General features: G+C 43.9%; 1 protein-coding gene across 1 annotated transcript in view; it reads left to right on the top strand.

Annotated features, from left to right (window-relative positions):
• Positions 1-24,497, top strand: part of SAE1 (SUMO1 activating enzyme subunit 1) — a 70,196-nt gene that overhangs the window by 9,359 nt on the left and 36,340 nt on the right. The window contains exons 2-6 of the mRNA XM_082438268.1: positions 3,467-3,578; positions 8,013-8,186; positions 10,364-10,506; positions 11,766-11,865; positions 22,937-23,042. Of these exons, the coding sequence (XP_082294394.1) occupies positions 3,467-3,578; positions 8,013-8,186; positions 10,364-10,506; positions 11,766-11,865; positions 22,937-23,042 (635 nt within the window). The remainder of the gene's footprint in view (positions 1-3,466; positions 3,579-8,012; positions 8,187-10,363; positions 10,507-11,765; positions 11,866-22,936; positions 23,043-24,497) is intronic.

The following is a 24,497-nucleotide window of genomic DNA, read 5'->3' as shown; positions in this document are numbered from 1 at the left end:
TTATTTATGGCTGTGTTGAGTCTTCGTTTCTGTGTGAGGGCTTTCTCTAGTTGTGGCGAGCGGGGGCCACTCTTCATCGCGTTGCGCGGGCCTCTCGCTATCGCGGCCTCTCGTTGCGGAGCACAGGCTCCAGACGCGCAGGCTCAGTACTTGTGGCTCACGGGCCAAGTTGCTCCGCGGCATGTGGGATCTTCCCGGACCAGGGCTCGAACCCGCGTCCCCTGCATTGGCAGGCAGATTCTCAACCACTGCGCCACCAGGGAAGACCCTCAAGTAACTTTTATGGAGCACCTGTTCTGTGATGGGGAGGATGCCAGGTGGTTTTGCATACATGTTTGACCAGGTCGTCGAGGAGATTAAATCATGAAGTCAGAATTGGTATCTCCATTTTACAGATGAATAGACTGAAGGTCAGAGAGGTCGTGCAGTTTGCCCGGGTCACCCAGTTAGGAAGTGGCAGAGCCAGAAGTCAAGCCCAAGTCTTCACACCTGGAGGGCATTAGTGATGGGCCATGCCCGTTGCTGAAGGAGCAGCAAGGAAAACAGAGCCCGAGGAGAAGTTAGTCGGTTTGGAGATGAGGGGGCCATTGGTAATGTTTGAGGGTACAGATTTCCCAGAAGTGAGTGGGGCCGGTCTAGCTGTATCCTTGAGGTAGATACAGCAGCCAAACAGGAAAAGACTGTCACTCAGACTGAGAGGGACCGTGGAACCTGGAGTTCCAGGCGCAGCAGTGTTAGGACCAGGTGAAGGGAGGGCTCACAGGCTAACAGTGAGAGCAGAGACCTGGAAGGTACAGCTAAATGCACGGCTGCTCAGCCTTTCTAATGCCACAGGTTTGGTATGTGCACGATGTTGTCTTTGGAAACATTGCTTATTTATTATATGTGCTGATTCTCAAGGGATTGGAGCGACTCTGGAAGGCTGCGTGGCTTCCTTCCTCCTCCCCTCTGCTGGTATAACGCTATCAATCTGTGATAAGAGACCTGCTCATTGCTAGCATCTCTGTTATTTACCTTGCTTGTATGCCGTAAGCCCTCTGCCCAATTATTCTGGTGAAGTGGAATTGTCACTTGAAAGGCTCCTGTCAGCTAGGCTATGGTTGGCAGTGGAAGGGCCGTGTAGAAAAAAGCAATAATGGAGAAGCTGAGCCCCAGACATATGCCTATGTCAATGTTCTCTCCCTCCCCCCCACCCCCCGCTATTTTACCCTTTGGTCATATCACTGAAGGAAATCCCAAATCTGCTAGCATCAAGAATCAGTGCAGGAACAAGAGAAGCCACCGCAATGAGAAGCCCACGCACCACAGCGAAGAGTAACCCCTGCTCACCGCAACTAGAGAAAGCCCGCGTGCAGCAATGAAGGCCCAATGCAGTCAAAAATTAAAAAAAAAAAAAAAGAATCAGTGCAGGACTCGATTTTACCAGCCATCATTCCCATTAAAGACTTCTAGCCTGATGACATGCAAGTGTCCATAATTATTAGAACCATTTTTGGAAAAGAGTTTCTGCATGTTCTCCTTAGTAGTGGTACTTGATGAGAATGGACTCATTTCATAAATTAGGAGCAAACTCATTGGTCAGCAGAACTTGAATTTAGGTGAGACTATTCTTAGTTCTTACTAATGCTTTTCAGTGTGAATAATCATACATTTGCTGCAAAAATATTAATGAGTTTGATTACAGGGTGCTGCCTAAGATCCTGATGGGGTTTTTCATGATATATGATGCAGACTCTTTATTTCCTTTTTTTTTTTTTTTTCTTTTTTTGGCCTACGGTGCGGCTTGTGGGATCTTAGTTCCCCAACCAGGGATTGAACCTGGGCCCTCAGCAGTGAAAGCACGGAGTCCTAACCACTGGACCCCAAGGGAATTCCCTTTATTTCCTTTTTCAAATATGAAAAATTCTGATTCTGAAACACTTCTGGTTCAAGGGATTTCAAATAAGGTGTTGTGGACCTATACTGCTTTCTGCTGACCTCAGAGTTAAGTCCAGACTTCTCTGACTACTTTTTTTTTTTTTTAATTTATTAAATTTATTTATTTTTGACTGCATTGGGTCTTCCTTGCTGTGTGTGGGCTTTCTCTAGTTGCTGTGCGTGGGCTGCTCTTCATTGCGGTGTGCGGGCTTTTCATTGCGGTGGCTTCTCTTGTTGCAGAGCATGGGCTCTAGGTGCGCGGGCTTCAGTAGTTGTGGCACGTGGGCTCTAGAGCGCAGGCTCAGTGGTTGTGGCGCACGGGCTTAGTTGCTCCGCAGCATGTGGCATCTTCTCGGACCAGGGCTCGAACCCGTGTCCCCTGCATTGGCAGGCGGATTCCCAACCACTGCGCCACCAGGGAAGCCCTACCATTTTTTTTTTTTTTTTTTAAGCCTCATCTTCTGTCACTCTACAGGCTCAGAATGAGCTAAACACTTCCCAGATGCGCCCTCTTTCGTGCCACCTTGTGTGTTATAGCTTAAATAGTACCCCTTCTCCCCTTCTCTTCTGCTGTCACACTAGTCCAAGCCGTCATCCTCTCTCACCTTAACTGTGACACTCTTCCCCTTCCAACCGCAACCCCGCCCCCACCGCATGGCTTTCCGTCATGTTTAGAATAAAATCCAGAATCCTGACAGTGCCTGTAACAGCCTTCATGATGTGGCCCCTGACTCTGTCTACAGCCTCATCTACCATTCTTCCCTTTTTTAAGATTTTTTTGATGTGGACCATTTTAAAAGTCTTTATTGAATTTGTTACATTATTGCTTCTGTTTTATGTTTTGGTGTTTTGGCAGGGAGGCATGTGGGATCTTAGTTCCCTGACCAGGGATCAAACCCTGCACCCCCTGCATTGGAAGGTGAAGTCTTAACCACTGGACTGCCAGGGAAGTCCCCCATTCTTCCCTTTGCTCACTGCTCTTCAGCTGCTCTTTCTGCCTTCCTGCTCCTGGAATATGCCAAGCACTCCTGTGCTTCGGGGCTTTTGCACTTGCTTTTTTCTCTACCTGGAATGTTCCTCTCCCAAGTATCTGTATGTATGTTCTTCATTTCATTTTGATTTTTGCTCAGCACCTCCGTGGAAAGGCCTTCACGATCAGTCTGACTAAAGTCACATCCTCCATCATTCCTGATCCATATCATGCTTGATTTTCTTCACTTTTTGAGATATTATATATCTCTATTTGTTTGTCTGTCTCTACAAAATACAAGCTCTGAGGGCAGGAATTGTGTCTGTTTATTCACTGCTGTATTTCCACACCTTGGAGGGGGGCCTGGCATAATAGGTGTTCAATAAATATTTGTTGAATGAATTGTTCTCAGCAGGATAGATTGGAGCCCTGTCTCTTTTTCAAGATTTGAGGCCTGGATGCTTAAGTGCAGTTAATGAAATCCAAGATCATTTCCCTGTTTTTGTCTTGTCTTGTTCTTCAATGATTCGGGGAGCTTCCACTGTCCTCTTTCATCCGTTGACAATATCTGCCTTGTAGGCTGCGGGCCTCCCGGGTGCTTCTTGTTGGCATGAAGGGACTCGGGGCTGAAATCGCCAAGAATCTCATCCTGGCCGGAGTGAAAGGACTGACCATGCTGGATCACGAGCAGGTGAGATGTTCTGCCGCCTTATCACTCTCCTTCGCCATCTCCCCTCTTTAGTATAAACACGTGGAGATTTCGTGCCTTCCTACTTGCCCCTTCTGGGCTGTGAAAGAGGAGGGCTGGCGTCCGTGGCACTGTAGCCCTTGGAGACTGACAGCGCCAGCACCGGGTTTGAATTCAGCTCCACCATATCCTACGTGATCAACCAGTGGAGACTCTTGTCTCCTCGCTGGTCTTGCCTGTCTGTAAAGTGGAGTTAGCATCTCCCTTGGAGGGTGATTGTGAGGAGTAGAGGAGTGCTTTTCCAACTTGTACCCATAAATCACCTGAATCACTCATTTAAAATGCAGAATTGCCTCGGGGCTTTATTTTGGTGTAGCTTTCACCCCTAATGATTCTACTTTATAAAGTCTGAGATAAGGCTCAGGAATATATACATTTAAAAGGTATCTCAGAAGAAAAACAAAGGTATCTCAGGAGATCTTGATGGAGATGCTTCACAGGCATTACCTTGGGAAATGTTGGATCAGAGAGAATGTATATGGACCACTTAATGTAGTGCCTGCATGTAATAAGCCTCCAATAGTTAATTATATGATAAAATGTTATTTAATTGATAATAGAACCATAGTGCCCAACTCCTATGTGGCTTTCTCTGACCTGTCTTTTCTCCAAAGTGAAAATAACTGCTGCTTTGTCTACATTCTCATGCCTCAATGACATTTTGGTTTTCTTTTATGGAAAATTTCAAATATATACAGAAGTAGAATAATATTTGATACCCCACCTACTTGGCTTCTACAGATACCAACGTTTTGTTGATCTTTTTATTTATCTTTTCCCCTGTATTTTTTGGGACAGTTTTTTAAAGCAAATTCCAGAAATCATGTATTTTTTTAGTTAAAATATTTCAAAAATTGTGTTGTCACATGATATTATTTGTGTCTTTTTTTCCTTTTAGGCAATGAACAGGGGTCCTGTCTCATGCTAAGTAACTAGCACACACAGTGTGAGGTATAGGCTCTGTAGACAAAAGTAAATGTTAATGAAATTTTTAAAAGCTCACCTTGTTTGGAGTTTCAGGAGAAAATAATATCTAGAATTTTTGTTGTTTTAATTCTCCTGCAATATGAAGAGACACATAGGTTGGCTTACTTAATATCACTGTCACAAATTGATTTTTGACTTGAATTCAAAACTTTCTAAGGAAAGAAAATCCCTGCAAGCAAGCTGCCAGATAATTAACTGAACCCACCCAGCTTTGACATCCCCCCGCCCACCAGCCACAGTGCCCCCTAGTGACAGGAACACCCCATCCAGGGGAAGAATTTGTTTGCCTTGTGTAGAGAGGGTAAGAGTGGAGACCCAAGGAAGGATAGTTCCAAACCCTGGAGGCCCTTGGTGTGGAAAAACGAAACCACAATGGGATGGTAGCTTCCTCATTTGGTTGGGTAATCTGAGAGTGGGGATGAGAGAACACTGAGGGCGTGTGATGTGGTTCCCTCACTGCCTCAGCGCTGGGACGAATGCCACCCAGAGCTGGAGTCAACCGTTGCCTCTTCAGTTTAAAGACTGATAGTGCCTTCTGCTTGCCTTCCGCTGTAAGGCCTGACTCCTCTGACTGGTTTTCAAAGCCTGACACAGTGGTTCTCAATCCCATCTGTGCTTTAGAATATTTGGGGAGTTATTTAAAAATAAAAGTTCTCCAGGTGAGTCTAAAAGTCAGGGAGGGTTGAGAACCACTGGCTTCACATAACCTGGTTCCAGTCAGCTTACCCAGCCTGACTCCCATCTCATAAATTTCATAGTTCATGAACACTCTCTGGTGGTTCTGCCTTTTGTAGTTTGCTTGTGCTTTTGTCCCTGACTAGGAACGTCCCAGGAAGATGGGGCTGCATTATGCAGAAGCTTTGGAATCGTGAAGGCTTGGGCTCAGATCACACCTTCTGAAGCTGGGAAAGGGAATTAACCTCACAGAGACTTAGCTTGTTCATCTATAAAATGAAGATGATAATTCCTGCCCCTTAGAGTTTTTCATTTCATTTATGTCAGCAAGCATCCAAGAGCACCTGCTGCCTACCCTGAAGTAGTCTAGGTACTAGTGATAGAAAAATGCACAAGATTTGCTTCCCATCCTCAATTTTTTTCCAGAAACCAGAGCAGGCTACCTGACTCAGGTTGTGGCATGGGGACATGAGAGAGACTTCCTGGAGTGCTGAGCTGAGTCTTAAAAAACAAGCAGAGTTTTTTCAGGGTTTGAGGACCTGTGTTTTAGGCAGGGGACATTAGCACAAGACAGCATGGTAGAAATTGAATATAACAGTTTGGTGTTTTTAGAGTGTGAAGCCCGCGGTGCGGGGACGTTGCAGATTGCAGGTGAGGTCCAAATCACGAAGGGCCAGCTGGTAAGCTCTGCTGTAAACTTATTTAATTCTTTAGGTGGTGAGGAGTCATTGAAGAGTTTCAGATGGGCGAGGGGTGACTTCAGCTTTGGGCTTTCTGTAGATCACTAATACTGTGTAGACTGTGGTTGGCACAAGATATGGGGCAGAAGACTACTTAGAAGGCTGCTTTAATAGTTTAGGTGAGAGATGAAAAGGGTCTGCAGAATGACAGTGGGGACAGAGATGGCGAGAAGCACCGAGAGGTGAGAGATGCTTCGGTGGTATAGTCAGTAGGATTCTATATGGGAAAGCAAGGAGGAAGTACAACAGCTGACACTTACTGCAAGTGCTGGACGCTGTTCTAGGAGCTGTAGTTGTAGTATCTCATTTAGGCCTCAAAATAACTCTGAGATGTAGGGATTATCATTCCTGTTTTACACATAAGAAAACGGAGGAAAAGAAAGTGAAGTATTGGCCCGGCCAAGGTCACAGCGGTTAGTGGTACCACCAGGACCCAGGCAGTCCAACTCCTGGCAGAGGCCATGCGCTTAGCCACGTCACCTGGTGGCTGCTATCAAGGAAATGTAGAGGATAGGAAGGCCAGGTTTCTGGCTCTGGTGACTGGATGCGTCAGAGATGTCTCTGTTTGTTAACAGAGACAACAAACATAGGAATCGGATTATGATTGGCCCATGGGATCTCCAGGGGGAACTTTCTGGTGGGCAATTTAATATAAGACTCAAGATGGATCAGGAAGCAATCTGTACCAGTAAGAGCAATTTGAGAAATAACAGCGGATTTTGGTAGAAACTATGAGGCATGGAGTTGGTTTATGGAGCTATGTAGAGTGAAAAGATGAATGATTCCGAGGTAGAATCCTGAGAACAGCTGGACCTAAGAGGGCCCATACAGAAACTGGAATGTCCAGCGGGGGAGAAGGAGAGCCGGGAGCTGTGAGGCCAAGGAGTGGGGCACAGGTAGTACTGACTCCCCTGGCGGAGTGATTAGTAGTGCATCACTTTTAGTAACATCCTCATTTTACATGTGATTCCCTCATACTCACTCAAGGTCACACATTTAGGTGGTTGAGCCAGGATTCAAATCACAGCTGTGAATCCAACCTGAATTATCCCAGAGCATGGCTTTTAACCACTATGATGTACTATCTCTCTGCGTGTGGTGAGATCCCTGGGATGGGATGGGATGGGTCGGGTCAAGCATACTGTTAGAGGGCTGGCCTTGAACGGGAGGAGGACCAGCTCGTTTGCTTGGAGGAAAGATAGTGAGGGAGAGTGTATACTGTGGATAGTTGGCAGGAGAGGAGGATTACTTTTGTTGAACCCAGTCTTGGTGAAGGTGGCGGGGTCATACATGGAGATTCATGATTAAATTAGATGTCTGATGTGTGAAGAAGTGCATTTTGAACAGTGGAATCTGTAATCCTACTGGTGGCTGTCAGGTGATTATATTGTCTGTCTTTGAGGCTCTCTTCTGCTGACGTCCAGCCTTACGAGTGGAATTATCCCTCTGCTCCAACCTCCGCTCAGCTGTCCTCCTTTCTGAGTTTTAATTGAATTTAACAGTTAGTTTCAAACATTCTTAATTGTGTCTAATTTTTGTGTTGGTCTGATTTTAAACCACTTGTAGGCAGGGACTATATCCTTTAAATTACTTAATGTCTCTCTCTGATTGCTTAGAATTGGGCACATGGTAGGGATTTGGTCAACTCTTAGCACTGATGATTATGTCATTTTGTTAGCAGTTAAGAATTTACTTAAGAAAGCATGGACTTCTTTTGTTTAGAGTGAATTTTCATTATAAACACAAGGGGGTGCTCTTTAACCATCAGTGCCCAGTTAAAAAAAAAAAAAAAAGTTAAATGTCTGTTTTAAAGCCTCAGAAGGAAAGAGTATAGGGAGTCTGCATTGGGCAGATTCCTATAGGAACAGTAGTACTACAATTAGATGGTAGATATTTTAGTTATTCTTTAAAATGGAAAAGTTCATTTGTTTTTCCCCCCAAATTCAAGTATTAAAAAAAAAAAAATTATTCCTAGGTATCTCCAGAAGACCCCGGAGCCCAGTTCCTGATCCGTACTGGGTCTGTTGGCCGAAACAGGGCCGAAGCCTCTTTGGAGCGCGCACAGAATCTCAACCCCATGGTGGATGTGAAGGTGGACACTGAGAATATAGAAAAGAAACCTGAGTCGTTTTTCACCCAATTTGATGCTGTAAGTTTCATAGAGAATGTAAAATCTGCTTCAGGAATTCAGCAAATTAAAGCACTAGTTGTATGTATACTAGGTACACTGGAGCATTAGAATCTCACATCTGAGCTTTTTCCCAATTAAGTTTTTAAGCTGTTCCATTCTTTAGTTTTAATATATTGCCCTAGTAGATTGAAGTCTTATATTGCCTTAGTGTATATGCCTTATTAGTGTATTGCCTTAGTATGCTGAGTGTGTTGGTAGGCAGATCCAGTCTGTTGAATCTGCTCTAGCTGCTTGTGAGTTGCTGCCTTTTGGTTTCTTCTTTGGGCATATTTTTCCCAAGACCAGGTTTTATCATTGGTGTTTTGTCTTCCTTCCAGAATTTTTGCACAGAGCTTCTATTACATTTTATTGCAAATGTTTTCTTCTGAAAATTTAACAAGTTGGTGAATTTCTGCAGCAGAGTCTTTTTTTTGTTGTTAGAAATACCAAACTACAGCTTGTGTTTTGTCTTTAAAAAGAGCACACCTGATCTTGGTCTGTCTCTGTCTCTTTCTTGCACACAGCCACTTTGACCATGTTGCCATGGATAACTAGACAAAATCACTGTAGTCTTAAGCCAAACGAGGCATATCCAGCCTCATTTGATTTCACTGCCAAATCTTTGCAGATGTGAAAGGATAAGTTAAATTCTGTTTCAGTGTCTGTGGCCTTTCAGACATGGCTCCCTGTACCCTGGAAAAGCTTAACAAATGTTGGTTAACCGTGCAATAGTCACAGATGATCTACTTGTTTTTTAAATGAAGGACCCATTACGTGAGAGGTTAGAAATTGGGTTTGGTAGTTTTGTTTTTCACACTGTTGTATTTCATATGCGCATCTGTTCAAATGCGGGCTTGGAACGATGGATCATCTGTGCATTTTGTCCCTTAAAAATTTTTTTTTATTCTATTTTGTAAGTCCAGGTATTGGAACATTTTCCATTTGGACATAAGTCATCTCTTCATTTCTTTATCCGTAGTAACCACATTTGGTTTACTCTAGGTGTCCTTTGAACTTCTAGCAACTAGAAGCTTTGTTAGAACTGAAGCATGGGGCTGTTGCTTGTATAACGCATGTGCACAGGGCAGGCGTGACTTCCTCATATTTGAGTCACGTTTGACTGGTCTTCATAGGTTTTCACGCTCAGTTTTGACTGCAGGGCTCCATTCGGTCAGTTGATTGCATGTTCAGCTGCACCTGTCTTATCTTTTAGATTTGACTTTTCCTCGGGTGACTGCATCCTTTGAATGGCAGCAGAGACACACGTTGCTCTGTGAGCGTTATTTCAATATTCAGGCTGCCAGAGAACAGCAAGAGGTTTATCAAATGAAAATCCTTCTCCAACTTTCTATGTTCAGAAGAAAACACGTGCAATTTAGAAGTTGTCTTCTTGCCCCTGATCACAAAGCTTCTCCCGAAAAGGTGTTCTGTGTTCTGTGCAGTAAAACTTAGCCATGTCTAATACCTCAACTTACTGGAACACAACTTAGAGGCCTCAGAGCAACATTGATAATTCCACTGAGTGAATCACCGTCTCATTGTCTAAGTCTGAATGGGAGGTCACTTGGGCTGTAACCTTTTCTTTTGTCCTTAAATTCAGATAAAGTTTCACATCGAAAACTGTGGAAAAATAATCTCAACAGGACTTGTTTATTTTCTTTATCTTAACATATCAGTCAAAAGAAGGGGGAAAAATGCCGTTGTATTTAAACATGACCTTTGGGTAAATTTTAAAAACTGGTTTTGTTTCTTGCCGTAGCTTATTCAGATATTAATAGGTTTAATGATTTAGAAATAACTTCCTCTAAGTTATATTACTGTCTTTTCCTTTTCCTGAAAACTGTGAAATGTGGTTTATATATGTTCATGGTTTAGGGGAAACAAATTCATCGAGTGCCTTTTACTTAATAGCTAAACACGTTTCATTTTGGTTGCAGAAGGTGAAGTGACCGTCTCATGATTTACATTTTCTACACACTGAAACCTGCAACTTTTCTTTTGTCTTCTAACCATAGCATCCAAAGAACCTGTTGTACCAGTTTGAAACTGGCTTTATCCATGCCCAGAGAGACTGTTCATTAAGGTGTATTTAGACATCAGGGCGGTGATTCACAGTCTGCACAACTCACATCCAGCCACTTTCTTTCTTTCTGCAGGTATGTCTGACTTGCTGCTCCAAGGATATCATAGTTAAAGTTGACCAGATCTGTCACAAAAATAGCATCAAGTTCTTTACAGGAGATGTTTTTGGCTACCACGGATACACGTTTGCCAATCTCGGAGAGCATGAATTTGTAGAGTAAGTCTGGGGAGAGGAGGAGAGAACATAAAGCCTTTTCAAAATGTAGTCCTATTTACTGGTAGGAGATGAACCATTTAAGGAAAGTATTTAACTATAATACTTAGAACTTTGGGAAACCAATTCATTAACAGCTTACTAAATATATAGATTGTGTGCTCAGAATTATAAGAGATGTGGCCCCTGCCTTCCAAATTGATGGTCTCCTCTAGAGCATTAGGAAAGCAGTTCTAAGGCGATCGAAACACACCACGTGGGTATCTGATCAGTTTGGACTTCAGGTGGTGAAGCCACACTTTCTATTCAGAGACAACCTGCTCGGATTGTAAACATTTGTTCCCCAGCTGGGGCTTGCGTGTGTTCAGGTTGAGAGATGGTAAAATGAGTACTAGTTAGATGGGCAACTCTGTAGGCATGCTCAGCCAGAGTCTACCTTGGAAAAGCTCCAAGGTCTAGAGACTGCTCTGGTGGAACAAACAGACCTCCTCTCATTTTGAACATTGAGGTTACAGACCATGGTGATTCTCACGTAATGAGACCTGCGGTGTTTTGAACTTATAGCTTCTAGATGAAAGATGGCAGATGATACCAGTACTGTAAAACTACAAGAGTTGGTTTTGGGGCTGTAACTTTGACCACCACCCTTGCCGATGAGAGGTAAAGAGAGACCCTGTGTGGTAGGTGAAGCCTCCTACCAAGAGTCAAGAACTACTTTCTTTTGTTCAGCTTCTTAGGCAAGTCACGGAACTTTGTCCAGTCTGCAAGTTTCTTGCCTGTAAAGTCGAGATGGGGGAAGGACAAACATGTTCAAAATCTCTTGTATCTCTAATGTTTTATGGCTTTAAGAAAATCTAGTTTTTTGGGCACCTTATAAATGGATAAAGAAGTCACAGTAGAGAAAAGAAGGCCAGATTATTTTAATGTGAGCTCCCCATGGCAGAGAGGAGGAATTGAGTTCAGCTCTTTATTTCGTGATTCAGGTGGAACATTTACAAAGTTTATTGAGAGTATACTATGTGCTAGGCAGTGTGCTAAGCAATTTGTTATTTCTCTTCTAATAATTCTTCAGGGATTATTATTCCCACATAGCAGGTAAGTGAGGCATCAGGTAATCAGTGGCCGGGCTGGGATTTGAGCCAGATCTGTATGAGCTTTTGCTCTTAACCACCATCCTATTCAGTGAGCCACTGATGCTCTTTTTGTTCTCATGGCATGATTCATAGGGTAGAACTCGATTCCCTCCCCTTGTCACCCTCTAGGGAGAAAACCAAAGTTGCCAAAGTTAGTCAAGGAGTAGAAGATGGACCTGATACCAAGAGAGCCAAACTTGATTCATCTGAGACAACCATGGTCAAAAAGGTATGTGGAGGAGAGGGGTGGTGTCAAGGGTCAGAAGCCCTGGGGCCTTGTAGGCTACGGGCCATTACCATTGCCAGCAAGGGAAGCAAGCATGTAGTCCTGAAGGGAGGAGTCTGGACAGACTAGGCCAGCGCTTGTCCCATTTAAAGGGGCAGCTGTGCTTGGTGCCAGTTGGCTGTTGCTGTGAGGGAATGTGGACCTAGTGATGTCAGATGTGATTTTTCAAGAGAATGAGAAAGAAAGATTTTTTTTAATATGCTCTGTCCCAAACTTTTTAATACCGGCAACCTTTTTGCATGCTGTTTCCATCCACCCTGTAGAGACTAAAGAGGACATGCCTGCAAGACTTACCTGCTCTGTGGGCCACAGATTTGCACCTCTGGTGTATGGCGCAGCATCAGAAAGACTGTTTTTGAGCACAGGCCCTGACCCTTTTTTTTAACTTAGGTCACTTTTATTATTGCTACATCTATTTTTTTATTATTAATTTATTTATTTGGCTGAGTCAGGTCTTAGTTGTGGCATGCGGGATCTTTTGTTGCGGCGCACGGACTTCTCTCTAGTTGTGGCACGTGGTCTCTAGAGCGCAGGCTCAGTAGTTGAGGCGCGCGGGCTTAGTTGCCCCACAGCATGTGGGATCTTAGTTTCCCCACCAGGGATGGAACCACGTCCCCTGCATTGGAAGGCGGATTCTTAACCCCTGGACCACCAGGGAAGTCCCCACTCTTATACAAATTTTTTTTTTTTTTTTTCAGATTGATAGACAATTTAGTAAGGTCCTAAGTGGGCAGGGAGACAGTTTAAACTTGAATTGCTTAATTGCTTTTTTGCTTTTTTAAAATTTTTTGGGGGCTTCCCTGGTGGCGCAGTGGTTGAGAATCTGCCTGCCAATGCAGGCGACGCGGGTTCAAGCCCTGGTCTGGGAAGATCCCACATGCCGCGGAGCAACTAGGCCCGTGAGCCACAGTTACTGAGCCTGCGCGTCTGGAGCCTGTGCTCCGCAACAAGAGAGGCCGGGATAGTGAGAGGTCGCCGGTGCACCGCAATGAAGAGTGGCCCCCGCTTGCCGCAACTAGAGAAAAGCCCTCGTACAGAAACGAAGACCCAACACAGCCATAAATAAATAAATAATTAAATAATTAAATAATTAAAAAATTTTTTTTTTTGATTTTTTCCCACCAAATAACCTCTTAAGAAGAAAGGTCTCAATGTTGACAAGTGTTATCAGATGTATATATATATATATATATGTATATATATATATACACACATATATATATATTTTAGTGTAGTTTACGTTAGGGGCTTAGTCTCTACTAGGATTGGTGCTGTAATTCATTTTATAGAAAGAGGAGTTGGAAGGGAATCAGTAGACAGATGATGGTTTTGTAGCTAGCGTTGTAATTTGAGAAGGGAATTCATGCGATCAGGAAAAAAACAAGATGAAGTGGCCAGAATTGGTTTTGTTGAACCGAGAGGAAAGACATGGCCAAGCCCTTATTTACTCTTTGCTTTGTAGATCTAAATGTTGAGAAAGAAAAACAGCTGGTCAGGGCATCGAGTTAAAACTGCTCTAAAGGGGGGATTCTAAGAGTGCAGAAACCACAAAAGAGACTGCAGAAAACCACAAAAGTGGAACTCTTTTGAGTTTCCAGCAAGACTGCGTTGGAGATTTTCTTTTTCTTGCTCTTTATGTTTGTATTGGAATAGTTTGATGCTGTGAGTGTAATACAGAGGAATTATTAAGCCCTAATTTTAGTGTCTATTCACAGGACCATAATTATCCAGAGTGAACACTGGTGTTTTGGCCAAAACTTGGGTCTTTTTCTTTCTTCCTTTCTTTCTTTCTTTTTGAGGCCCAGTCAAGCTTTATCTGAATAGCTCCGTGAGTTTGGTGGGGGGAGATAAATTGTTAACTAAGGGAGGAGTACAAAAGCAGCTTTGTGGGTGCTGTCAATTTATAAATCACACCCTCTTACAAGTGTGACACTTGGCCTTGGTGTGAAGGGTTTTATGGCTTAAGGGCCTTCTCTGATTGAGGCAGGTCTTTCACATTCAAATGGAGAGAGCCCTAGCTTTGTTTGCCCTTCACAGCTGGAAGTTTCCTGGGAGTCAATTCTGATGGTGCCCACTGGGGCAGATCTGGAAACCTCTTTTGGGAGCCACTTTAGCTAGCTATGAGGAGAATGTGGGCAGCCCTGGCAGGCACTCGGCGGCCTTCGCGTACCATTCCTAGGGCTCTTCAGTCACACAGCTCTTTGTGCGGCCTCTTCCTACATGGGGCCCAATTTGAAGGTATCAAAATATTCCCCAGCTGACATTGTTAGTCAGCTGTTTCACTGGGACAATTCAGGCTTGGATTCCAACCCTGAGCCCTTAAGGTTCGGAGGCATTCAGTGCATTCCTGATGACAATCCCTGGGATTCCAAACCTTGTCTTTGTGCGGCCTCACCGCGAGCGCTGTGGAAGGACCGGGCTGAGCAGGGTCTGGGCCTTGGCTTTGCCACCTTGCAATAACACGCCAACTCCATTTTGGCAGTGACTGCTCCACGATTTCGAAGTTTCCCTCCAATTCAAAAATCCCTTGATTTAGATTCTGCCCTTTCGACTAGTTGGGTTATGCTCAGCGTGCAGGATGGGGGTGGGGAAGCAGCCACTTCCCCTTTCCTGTGAAAGGCTTCTGGTTAGGGTTCCCTTCCCCTCCCCCTTTTCCTTAGGTTCAACCCAGTGTTGTAAAGCCACTTTTGCTTCAAGGTACACATTGTGCTCCTAAATTAGAAACGTTAAAAAACAAAGAGGAAAAACAGAGCTTGTGGTTTTCACACCGTCTAGGAAGACACTGGCTGGGCCTTTCTAGCACCTGTGCCATCATGATAAATACGGCAGTGGGAAAATGCCCAGCCCAGAGATAGGCGTGCAGTAGTAGATTGTTTGCTTCCTTTGGTGCCCAGGAGAAGTGATGAGACAGATTTCGTCAGAAACAGGTCTTGGGCATAGACCTGATGTGGTCTCTAGTATGCAGTAGATAAAGGAGATTGCAGTGGTTTTGTGATGAGGAAGTGTCCGGAAAGGCTTCCCAGAAGAAGAATTGTTAGAGTTGGCATGTGAAGGACAGTCTGCCAAGCACCAAAGCCAGGACCGGCATCCAGTCACAGGAAATAGGGTCAAGAAAAAGCACAGCTGTCGAGACAGAGTGACTCTGGCTTCCCTCACTCCAAGCAGCGAGCCCTTTCTGTATCTGCGAGTTGCAAAATGCCTACTGTGGACAAGGCACCACTGTATTGGGTGGAGGGAAGCAAATTAGCCCTCTTGTCTCCGTTTACAGCTGACACTAAAGCCAAGAGAAGTTAAGGAACCTGCCCAAGATCACACAGCAGTGTAAGAAGGAAGGAGTAGGTGGGGAGAGAGCATAGGCAGTGGCGAAGGGCGCAAGCGCACCTTACCACCCACAAGGTGAATCCCCTTGGAGTTTCTAGGATAACTTGAAGTTTTGTGAGGATGGTGGGATGAAATACGTGGAAATTGGGATCACTCCAGAAAACTTTGAGGATGAAAAGCCACCAGTGTGCTCCCGTGCTGCTGCTCGTATTTCTTTATCGTTAGGGGGCCGCCAGATAGGAGTGGATAGATGCCTGGTGGTGGGCACTCTCCATAATAGCTCTTTAAAGGTTAAACATGAAGTAGGATTTGCTTCTGACATGCTAAGAAACTACAGATTTAATTTTACCACTGCTTCTGATGTAGTGGGTGACTAATTTGGGCACTGGTAATCCTTTTTTCATGAATTAGTTGTGAAATTCCACAGTTGAGGAGTGATTCATTATTTTGATTTCCCCCTTTCTGAGCAATTTGTTGACAACTCTCTCACCCTCCTCTCACCCCCATCCTTAAAGCAGCATTCCTGATGACTGACTAGTGTAGCTCCTCCTCTTTTCTGTGGCACGTTGATTTGTAACGCTGGTTACACCTCAGATTACTTGTCAGGGTCTCCCTCATTAGAGTTGAAGCTCCATACGGGCTGGGCAGTTCTGTTCGCTGCTCTGTTCCTGGTGCGGTGCCCCGCACACTTGTGTTCAGGAGATTTTTTTTAAAATAAATTTATCTACTTATTTTTGGCTGCCTTGGGTCTTCATTGCTGCGCATGGGTTTCCTCTTGTTGCAGCGAGCAGTGGCTACTCTTCGTTGCGGTGCACAGGCTTCTCATTGCAGTGGCTTCTCTTGTTGCGGAGCACGGGCTCTAGGCACGTGGGCTTCAGTAGTTGTGGCACGCAGGCTCAGTTGTGGCTCGCGGGCTCAGTAGCTGTGGGTTGCTCGCGGGCTCTAGAGCGCAGGCTCAGTAGCTGTGGCGCACGGGCTTAGTTGCTCCGCGGCATGTGGGATCTTCCCGGACCAGGGCTCGAACTCATGTCCCCTGCATTGGCAGGTGGATTCTTAACCACTGCGCCACCAGGGAAGTCCCCAGGAAATGTTTGTTCAGTGTAGTTGTGGCTGTTCCAGCATCATAATGTGACCCAACTCTGGAGGAGATTATTGTCATTGTAAAAAGGATTTATTCAGTTAACTTTCTTTGTGATCAAATAAATGGATTAATGTTGTAGTACATTAGTTCTCATAGTTTAGGTTATTTGAGCTGAGCTGAGAGAACAGACTTTTAAAGAAGAGAAGGTTCTTGGCTAGGAATATGTAGAAGTAAGTCATTGGGTTGCCTAGACCAGAACCTGCATGCCAGAGAGGTTCAAAACTAAATTGTCAGAGAATCACTTGGTTCGGGGGAGGGGAGCAGGCAGGGAGGTGCAGGGTGCAAATCGCAGAGAATTTGGTGGACTGCTGATAGTAGGTTTTGCAGGTAGGACAGTTGTGGAGTGTGGGGTGGGTGCTGGTGGTGCCTTGTCTCACCCGAGAGAAGTTTCTTGGCTCTACGGATGAGGAAGAGGAGTCCCTCCCATCATCACAGCACAGTCTAGTCTTGTGTGTATGTGTGTGTGTGAGAGAGAGAGAGAGAGAGAGATATTCAATATACAAAAATCACGCGACATCAATGCAAGTTATGGAGCATAACGGTAAAACAAATACTATCCAACTTAAAAACCAAAACGTTCCCAGTACTGTGGTACCAATCTGGGTGTTCTTTCTCTGTCTTCTCAGGGCTGCTGGTACATTTGTGTGGATTTAATAAGGTATCCAGAAGGGGTGGATATAGCCCTGCTTGGCATGGTGTTTTGTCATGTGTTTGTAAATCTAAACAATGGAATAAAGCTTATTAGGTGGTGTTGTAGGTATAAATTAAAAATGAAATTAAGAACGATAGAGCTAACCACCATGTACCCACCACCCAGTTTAAAGCATAAGACTTTACTGATGTGATCGAGGCCCCCTGGTTATCGCTCGCCAGCATGAGTAACCACTGTCCTCAGTTGTGGTTCTTATTCTGGGCATTTCTTCTTACTGCACATGTTTGTTTTTCCAAGTAATATAGAATTGTTTGGTATGCTTTTTAACTTCTTAAAAATTGGTTTTGCATTTTATGTATGCTGCCATGTGCTTTTTAAGAGCAGCTTTATGTTTTTGAGGCCATCTGTGTTTGTGTGTGGTTCTGGGGCTTCGCTGTCCATTATGGTAGCCACCGTCCGCATGTAGCTATTTAAATTAAAATTAATGAAATTTAAATTAAATTAAAAATTCAGTTCTTCAGTCTCACCAGCCACATTTCACATGCTCAGTAACCACAAGCGGCTGGTGGCATCCATATTGCAAAGCACCAACATGCAGAATGTTCTTGTCATCGTTGCAAGTTCTCTTGGATAGCAAGCACTGCAGTTTTTTTTGTTTGTTTGTTTTGTTTTTGTTTTGACCATAGAGTATTTGTTGTGTGAAAACATTACTATTTATTTATTCTCCTATTAATGGGCATTTAGGTATATAAGTTTTTGCTCTTACAAATTGTGCTGCAGTCATTGTGTGTGTGTGTGTTTGTGTGTGTGTGTGGGTAGATAATCTCCTTGGGTAAGTGTGTGATTTCTCTAGGATATAGGAGATTTAGGATGTGCACATCTTCAACTTTACCAGACCCCGAAAAATAACTCTCAAGTAGTTTCCTCAATTTACATTCCAAACCCAGCAGCATGTAACAGTAACATTTGGTAACTTCAGGCTCTTTTGCCACTCTGCAGAGTGTGAAAACTGTCTCGGGTTGTGGTTGTCAGTTGTTAAAATGCTTTTGAAAACTATAGTCTCCCATGAGTAGTTGTGGAAATTAGACCTAGAAATCTGTAGTTTGAAAGTTGTTTCAATTCTGATTTACATTCAGCTTTACATCCAGATCTGTATCACTTGTTATAGATGTTCAGCCTGATATAAAAAGTAAAGTAGGTTCACAAGTCCCAAGTGTGGAAAATACAGAAAAAGTTGAGAAAATGTGAACCCTGTTACCCAGTGATGTCAGTATTCCTTTTATGCATGTACATAATAAATTAGAGCACTAATTAATATATATTAGTACATGCAAGACGTGTATAATGAGCTGATGTAATATGTGACGTATATATATATTTTCTTGTCCTTTCTTCACTTCATATATTTTCATAAGCACTCCTCAAATCTTTATGTCTACTTTGGAGAGCATGATTCTATTCTATTCTATTTATTTTTTATGGACATATGGTTGGTGTACAATTGGAGCACATGATTTTAAATGGCTGTGTGTGTCGGTCTTCCCCTTTTTGCCTTGCCATGATCTGTTGAGCCAGTTTCCTATTGCATAGAGGTTATTGCAATCTCCCACTGTTCTAAATGGCCCAGCACAACCCCTTAATTTGATAGCTGATAGACTGTGTGGAGAATTCATCTTTATATTTATTGTTGGGCTTTTCGGCAAATGAAAAGCATGTAGGTCCTATCAGCTCAAGGGTATTTACTGAAAATCTAGTCCATTCAATGCTGTGCCTTTCACTGTGGTCCCTGCCTCAGGAAGCTGCTACCCATCTGAGGAGAGGGGATCCGTTAACGGTGTGAGGGAGCTCATTATTAGTCTTAACTAGACTCTCAGATTGAAATCCTCAAGGCCCAGAATCGTCAGGGGAGAAAATGGACAGTGGAGGGGAGTGGGTTAGGCATTCGAGGCAGAGGGATCCATGAGCCAAGGGCATGGAGGAGCGGGAGGGATGAGCGAGGTGTGAAAGTTACCTTCATCCAGGGAGGTGGCCTTCATCCAGGGAGGTGGTGGTTGCTACTACCTGGCAGGCGCTGCCGGCTGCTTCATCTGAAAGGCTCTTCATTCCTTGAAAGCACCGTCGAGCGGGCTTTTCTCTTTATAAACTCAATGCCAGTGAGGTCGGTAAGGCAAGCACCACCTTTTGCATCTGTGCTACTACAGATTAGGCAGCTTGGTTAAGTTTTGTTTTATTTTTAATAGTTATGAGCCATGATAGTAGATTTTGGGTACCTTGAACCAGAAAAGGGGGCGTTAATTGAAGGCAGGCTGGAGTAGCACAAGAAGCATGGAGTAGCTCCTGTGATCTGAGAAGGGGAAAGACCAGGGCAGCTGGGGAGCCTCGGAGGCAGCCGGAATTTGGCCTTTCTCTTTAGAGCTCTGACATTAATGTGTCTCCATTTCCAACTTTCATACTCTCGATTCCCAGGAGAAACAACCTGATGGGTCTGGCTTGGGTCATGTGTCCACCCCTGGCTTTGTCACCTGTGGCTGGAGGGCTGGTACACATTAAAGACAAGGCCACAGGGGGCCTCCTCCTCAGATACCAGGAAACTTCTCTAAAAGTTGTCAGCCACAGACAGGCCCAAGAAAGGTTAATTCATTTGCCTAAGGTCACAAGTTAGTGGCAGAGCTGAGTCTAATTCTGCCCTTAGAGTTGAGGAGGGAAAAGGGCCTCTATCCTTGGCCCTGGTGCTATAGAAGGTCCCACTCTGGCCTTCCTCCAGCTATTCCCCTCGCAGGGTAAGGATCCCATGGGATGAAGGAGATGCATCTGCCTGGATCTTGTAGCCTTCCTCCAGTTCTAGACCACATTCTGGATACCTGGACCCCTGGAATCTCCTGCCCAGATAACCCCAGGCTACTTCCCGGGCTTTTGTGGGCTTCCTTCCCTGATCTGCCTCTGGAGTACAGACCTTGCCACAATGTCTGCATGCCTAGGCCTGAGGGGTGGATGTTTTGGGGGGGAAGGATGGGCAAAGCCTTTTGCAAAGTTAAGTGCAAAGCCCCTTGCATTTTGGGTCAGAGCCAGAGCGAGGAAAGGGTGTGGGTATGGCCTTCCCAGGGTATCTCGTTCTGGCACAGTACTCCCAAGGAGTGTGAGAATTCCAAATTTGAACCTGGTCTTCCAGGTGGTTATGAAGAAGGTTTATTTGTCAATGCAGGAGAATATAATATACTTAATAACTTATTAGTGTGATTTATAACTAAATATGTAGACATGGGTTTTCATTTGTACTCTTACCCTCAGGCCCTGAAAGTGTTAGAGGTGGGCCTGCCTGGGACTAAGACTGTAAAAACAACTTTTTTTCCCTTCATTTGTCATATAATGGCCTAACGAATCAGTGGATTCTTAGCATTGGTCTTTGCCAGACAAACTACAAAAATTCTGAATTAAGGTCTTGGTAGTTTCTGAAGCCTGGTTAAGACTGTTTTCTTATTGTGATGGCATTTCCAGACCATACTGCTGATGGCTTGATCTGCATTGTAAGCCTTACTAAGAAGGGTCTGGCAAGTCTGTATCAGGCACTAAATGTCACTCCGCTAAACTACGTGACTTATCTGTTAAGGTCAAACAGACCCATTGACCAAAAGGTTTGAGGGCAATACAAACATCTTGTATGCTAGCTTTTACAATGGATCCAGACCCCAAAGGAGTGATTATGGGGAGGCAGAAAGCCACCTTGAAAACCACGACTGTTTTATCGTCACCAGCAATTTGAACTTTCATCTTTCAAATCCGTTATGGTCTTCAGCAAGCTGCCTGGTAGCTGATAGATCTTGGTTCACTTAGCCTGCTAAATTGTACCTTTGTTGTCTTTTTTCTCTTTTATTTTTAAAATATCTGATGTGTGTGTGTGTGTGTGTGTGTGTGTGTGTGTGTGTGTAGAGAAGACAGGAAGAAAGACGCACAGCTCTGTAAGTTTGAAATTATTTATACACTTACACACATATACCATCTTAACCTTGGTAAAAGTAGCTAGTACTGACAAAAATTTGAGAGTAAGGTGCTACCACCTTACTCCCAAATATTTCAGTCTGTATTTTCTCAAACAAGGCATTCTCCTTAATCAGAAACCAGCCCTCAAAATCAGGAAATACACATGGGTACGTCGCTGCCATCTAATCCTCAGACCCCATTCAGGTTTTACTAGTTGTTCCAATCATGTCCTTAACAGCAAAAGGATCCAGTTCAGAATCATGTGTGCATCTAGATTTTCATGACACCTGAAGGTTGCAAGCCAGTTATTTTGTAAAATGTCCCTTAGTTTAGGTTCATCTGATGTTCCCTCGTGATTAGACTCTAGCTACACATCTTTGGCAAAAATACCACGACATGGATGCTTCTCATTGCATCCTGTGGTCTGGTGCATGGTTCTCACATGCCCCTTTACTGGTAATGTTAACTTTGATCATTTGAGTAAGGTTGTTTGCCAGAATGCTCCTTTGAAAACAGTTTTTTTCCCTGTGTGACTAATAGGTATTCTGTGGAGGAGTATTTTGAAAATATGTAAATACCCCATTCCTATCAAACTTTATTAATTAGTTAATTTTAGGTCTGTGGACTAATGGATTATAGTTTACTTAAAGTAATATAATCTGTTTTTATCCTCAAATTGTTTTAGTATATTTATCCTCAAATTCGACCAGTGGAAGCTTCTTTAAGCTGGCTCCTATTACCTCTTGACATGGCCCATCATTCTTTGAGGACTTTCCTTGTTTCAGGCTCTTCTTGTGTTCCTGCTGCCCCAGTTTTGAAATCAGTCATATCTCTAAGGAGAAATGTTTCTCGTAGTGGTGATTAGAAACCAAAATCTGGGTGTTAGATGTGCTCATTGCTATCAGAGTATAATTGCTTTTAGACCTTCTCAGTGGACACAGCAGGTAAATATTTGTATGTGTACACATACACACACTTGCATCTACATTTATTTCTTTATCTGCCTATATATATAGAAAACGAGTTCATGCCAATAACTCTCACCACAGGCTTCATTCTACTTTTCTCCTTTTCCATATTTCTAATTCTCTTCTTCTCTGACAGTGAGAAACCTGGCTCCCCAGATTCTCAGTGTAATTTCTTGTTGCATCAAGTCCTCGGATGTGATCAGCCTCCTGTTGCTGCCCTTTGGGGATGCCCTTCTTACCCTGCCCTGCTCTGTCCCCTCCAGCGAGGCCACCCAGCCCCTCCACACACACACTGTTTCCCTGCCCTTCCTCAGTCTCAGCAAATGGCTTTTGGACTTAATTGTTTAGGAAAGGGAAAGGAAAACCATTTTCTCATTCATATTTAGTTGTTTATATTTAAAAATATAACTGTCTCATGGCATTTTTTTGAGAAAATTTGATTTAGCTTAATAGGTTTCAACCATATTTCCTCCTACCACAGAGCTTTTGCAAATGCCATTTCCATTTCCACAGCCTGGAGGTTTCATTCCATCCCCTTTGCTTGTTTTTCTTGCTGTGATTTACGGATATTGTTGTTTGTTTCTGTTTACTAATACAAAGAAAATTTATTGAATATCTTTAGACACACATTCTTGGTCACTTATGAAGGTATTTCTGTGGCGTAAATACCACCAGAGTTCAAGAAAGAGCCAGAATGGAACTAGGTCTTTAGCTTTGCTCTGTCTTTCTTCAGTGCAGGGAGTACATATCATTGATTTCTGTGTCCCCAGTGCCCAGAGGAACACACAGTAAGTGCTCAATAAACATTTATTGGATTTGAGTGGGCCTCAGCTTCTTTTAATGAAAAGTAAACCTTATAGAATGACATTTCTCCTAGAAATGGTGAAGAGTTACTACCTTGTGATTTAAAGCCAACATATTTTATCCCTAAGCAGTTTTGTCTTTTTTCAACAGAAGGTGGTCTTCTGCTCCATCAGAGAAGCGCTGGAAGTGGACTGGAGCAGTGATAGAGCAAAGGCAGCTCTAAAGCGCACGACTCCGGATTACTTTCTCCTTCAAGGTGAGGGCTGGAAGCAGAGCTTCCCAGCGAGCCGTCTGTGCTTTGATTTCTGCACATGTGGCTGCCGAGGCCAGAAGGTTTCTTGAGGTTTGCCATGCGTGGAGTTCCCCTTTAGCTGGTTCTCAGTGGCCACTGAGAACAACAGAGTGAATGGAGAGGAGGCCTATGACCGAGCTCTGGTTTCTTAACGATTTTTGCTTTTTTTATTATTTGTTGAAGTGAACTGCCCTCTAAAGTTGAGCCTGAGATAACAGTGCCAGAAATCAAGCTCTTTTCATCACTGCTTTCCCTCTTCAGAGTTCTTCCTGGGCCTTAAAACCAGTCTTCCTCTCCTGAAGTCTTTTCCCCCACTCTCACCATCATTGCTGGTGTTCAGGAAGCATTAGCTAGGTATTGGTTGCCGTCTCAGTGTTCTTGTGCCTGGCACTTTTATTTTTTAATATTATTTTTATAATAATCATAAACATTGAGTGCTTACTAGCAAGAGCCATTGGGAGTTGATACTATTACTATCCCTACTTCACAGACAAGGGAACTGAGGCACAGAGAGATTAAGGTTGCTCGTGTTCTCACAGTAAGCCAAGTAAGTGTATAAATAACATCGGTTTGTTAATAAGTGTAAAAATAATCCATATTTGTTATAGAAAATACCAGAAAAAAAGCAAAAGAAGTCACCTCGACATTTTTGTACTTTTGGGGATGTGCTTCCCAGCTTCCCCCCCCCCCCATGTTGGCACATAGAAAGCCCTCAGTAAACAGCTATTAATTTGGAAAGGTTTGGGGTATAGCCTGAGCGTTTCTAACTGCTGCTTATAAAAGGAGTCAACCAGTATTTGTGTTTACCATAACCTGGGGGTTCTCAGCCAGGGGCAGTCTTGTCCTCCAGGGAACACTGGCAGTGTCTGGAGACATTTTTGGTTGTTATGACTGGGGTGGGATGGGGAGAGGGCAGGGATGTTGTTTAATATCCTATGACACATGGCACAGGACAGCCCCCCTATGACAAAGAGTTATCTGGCTGCCAGTGTCGATAGCGCTGAGGTTGAGAAACCCTGATCTGACCCTTTGCAGTTTCCAGAGTATTTTCTTGTCCATCTCATCATCACAGCTCCCTTATGAGGTGGACAAGGTGGGAATTATCCCCAGTTTGGTTTCTTGAGATGAAGAGACAGAGTCCCAGAGAGGCTCATGTTTTGCCTGAGGACACAGAATGCAGATGGCAAAAGAGCAGCCCAGGTCTTTGAAGTCTAATTAATTAAATACTGTGAGAGGTACCAGGTAATGAAAGCATCCGGGCTCCATTCTCAGTGCTCTGTGGGTGTTAGCTCGTTGGATCCTCACCCCATTCACATGAAGTAGCTGCTGTACCCCCACTTACAGGCGTTTTAAAAGGTATAGGTTGATGAAGACACAGGCGTGTGGCCGCCCCTGCCCTCAGGAGCCCATCATTGAGAT

Source organism: Balaenoptera physalus, assembly GCF_965194825.1.
Source record: "Balaenoptera physalus genome assembly, chromosome: 19".
In the NCBI taxonomy this organism is placed as follows: domain Eukaryota; kingdom Metazoa; phylum Chordata; class Mammalia; order Artiodactyla; family Balaenopteridae; genus Balaenoptera; species Balaenoptera physalus.
This window is presented reverse-complemented; position numbering and strand designations above follow the sequence as displayed.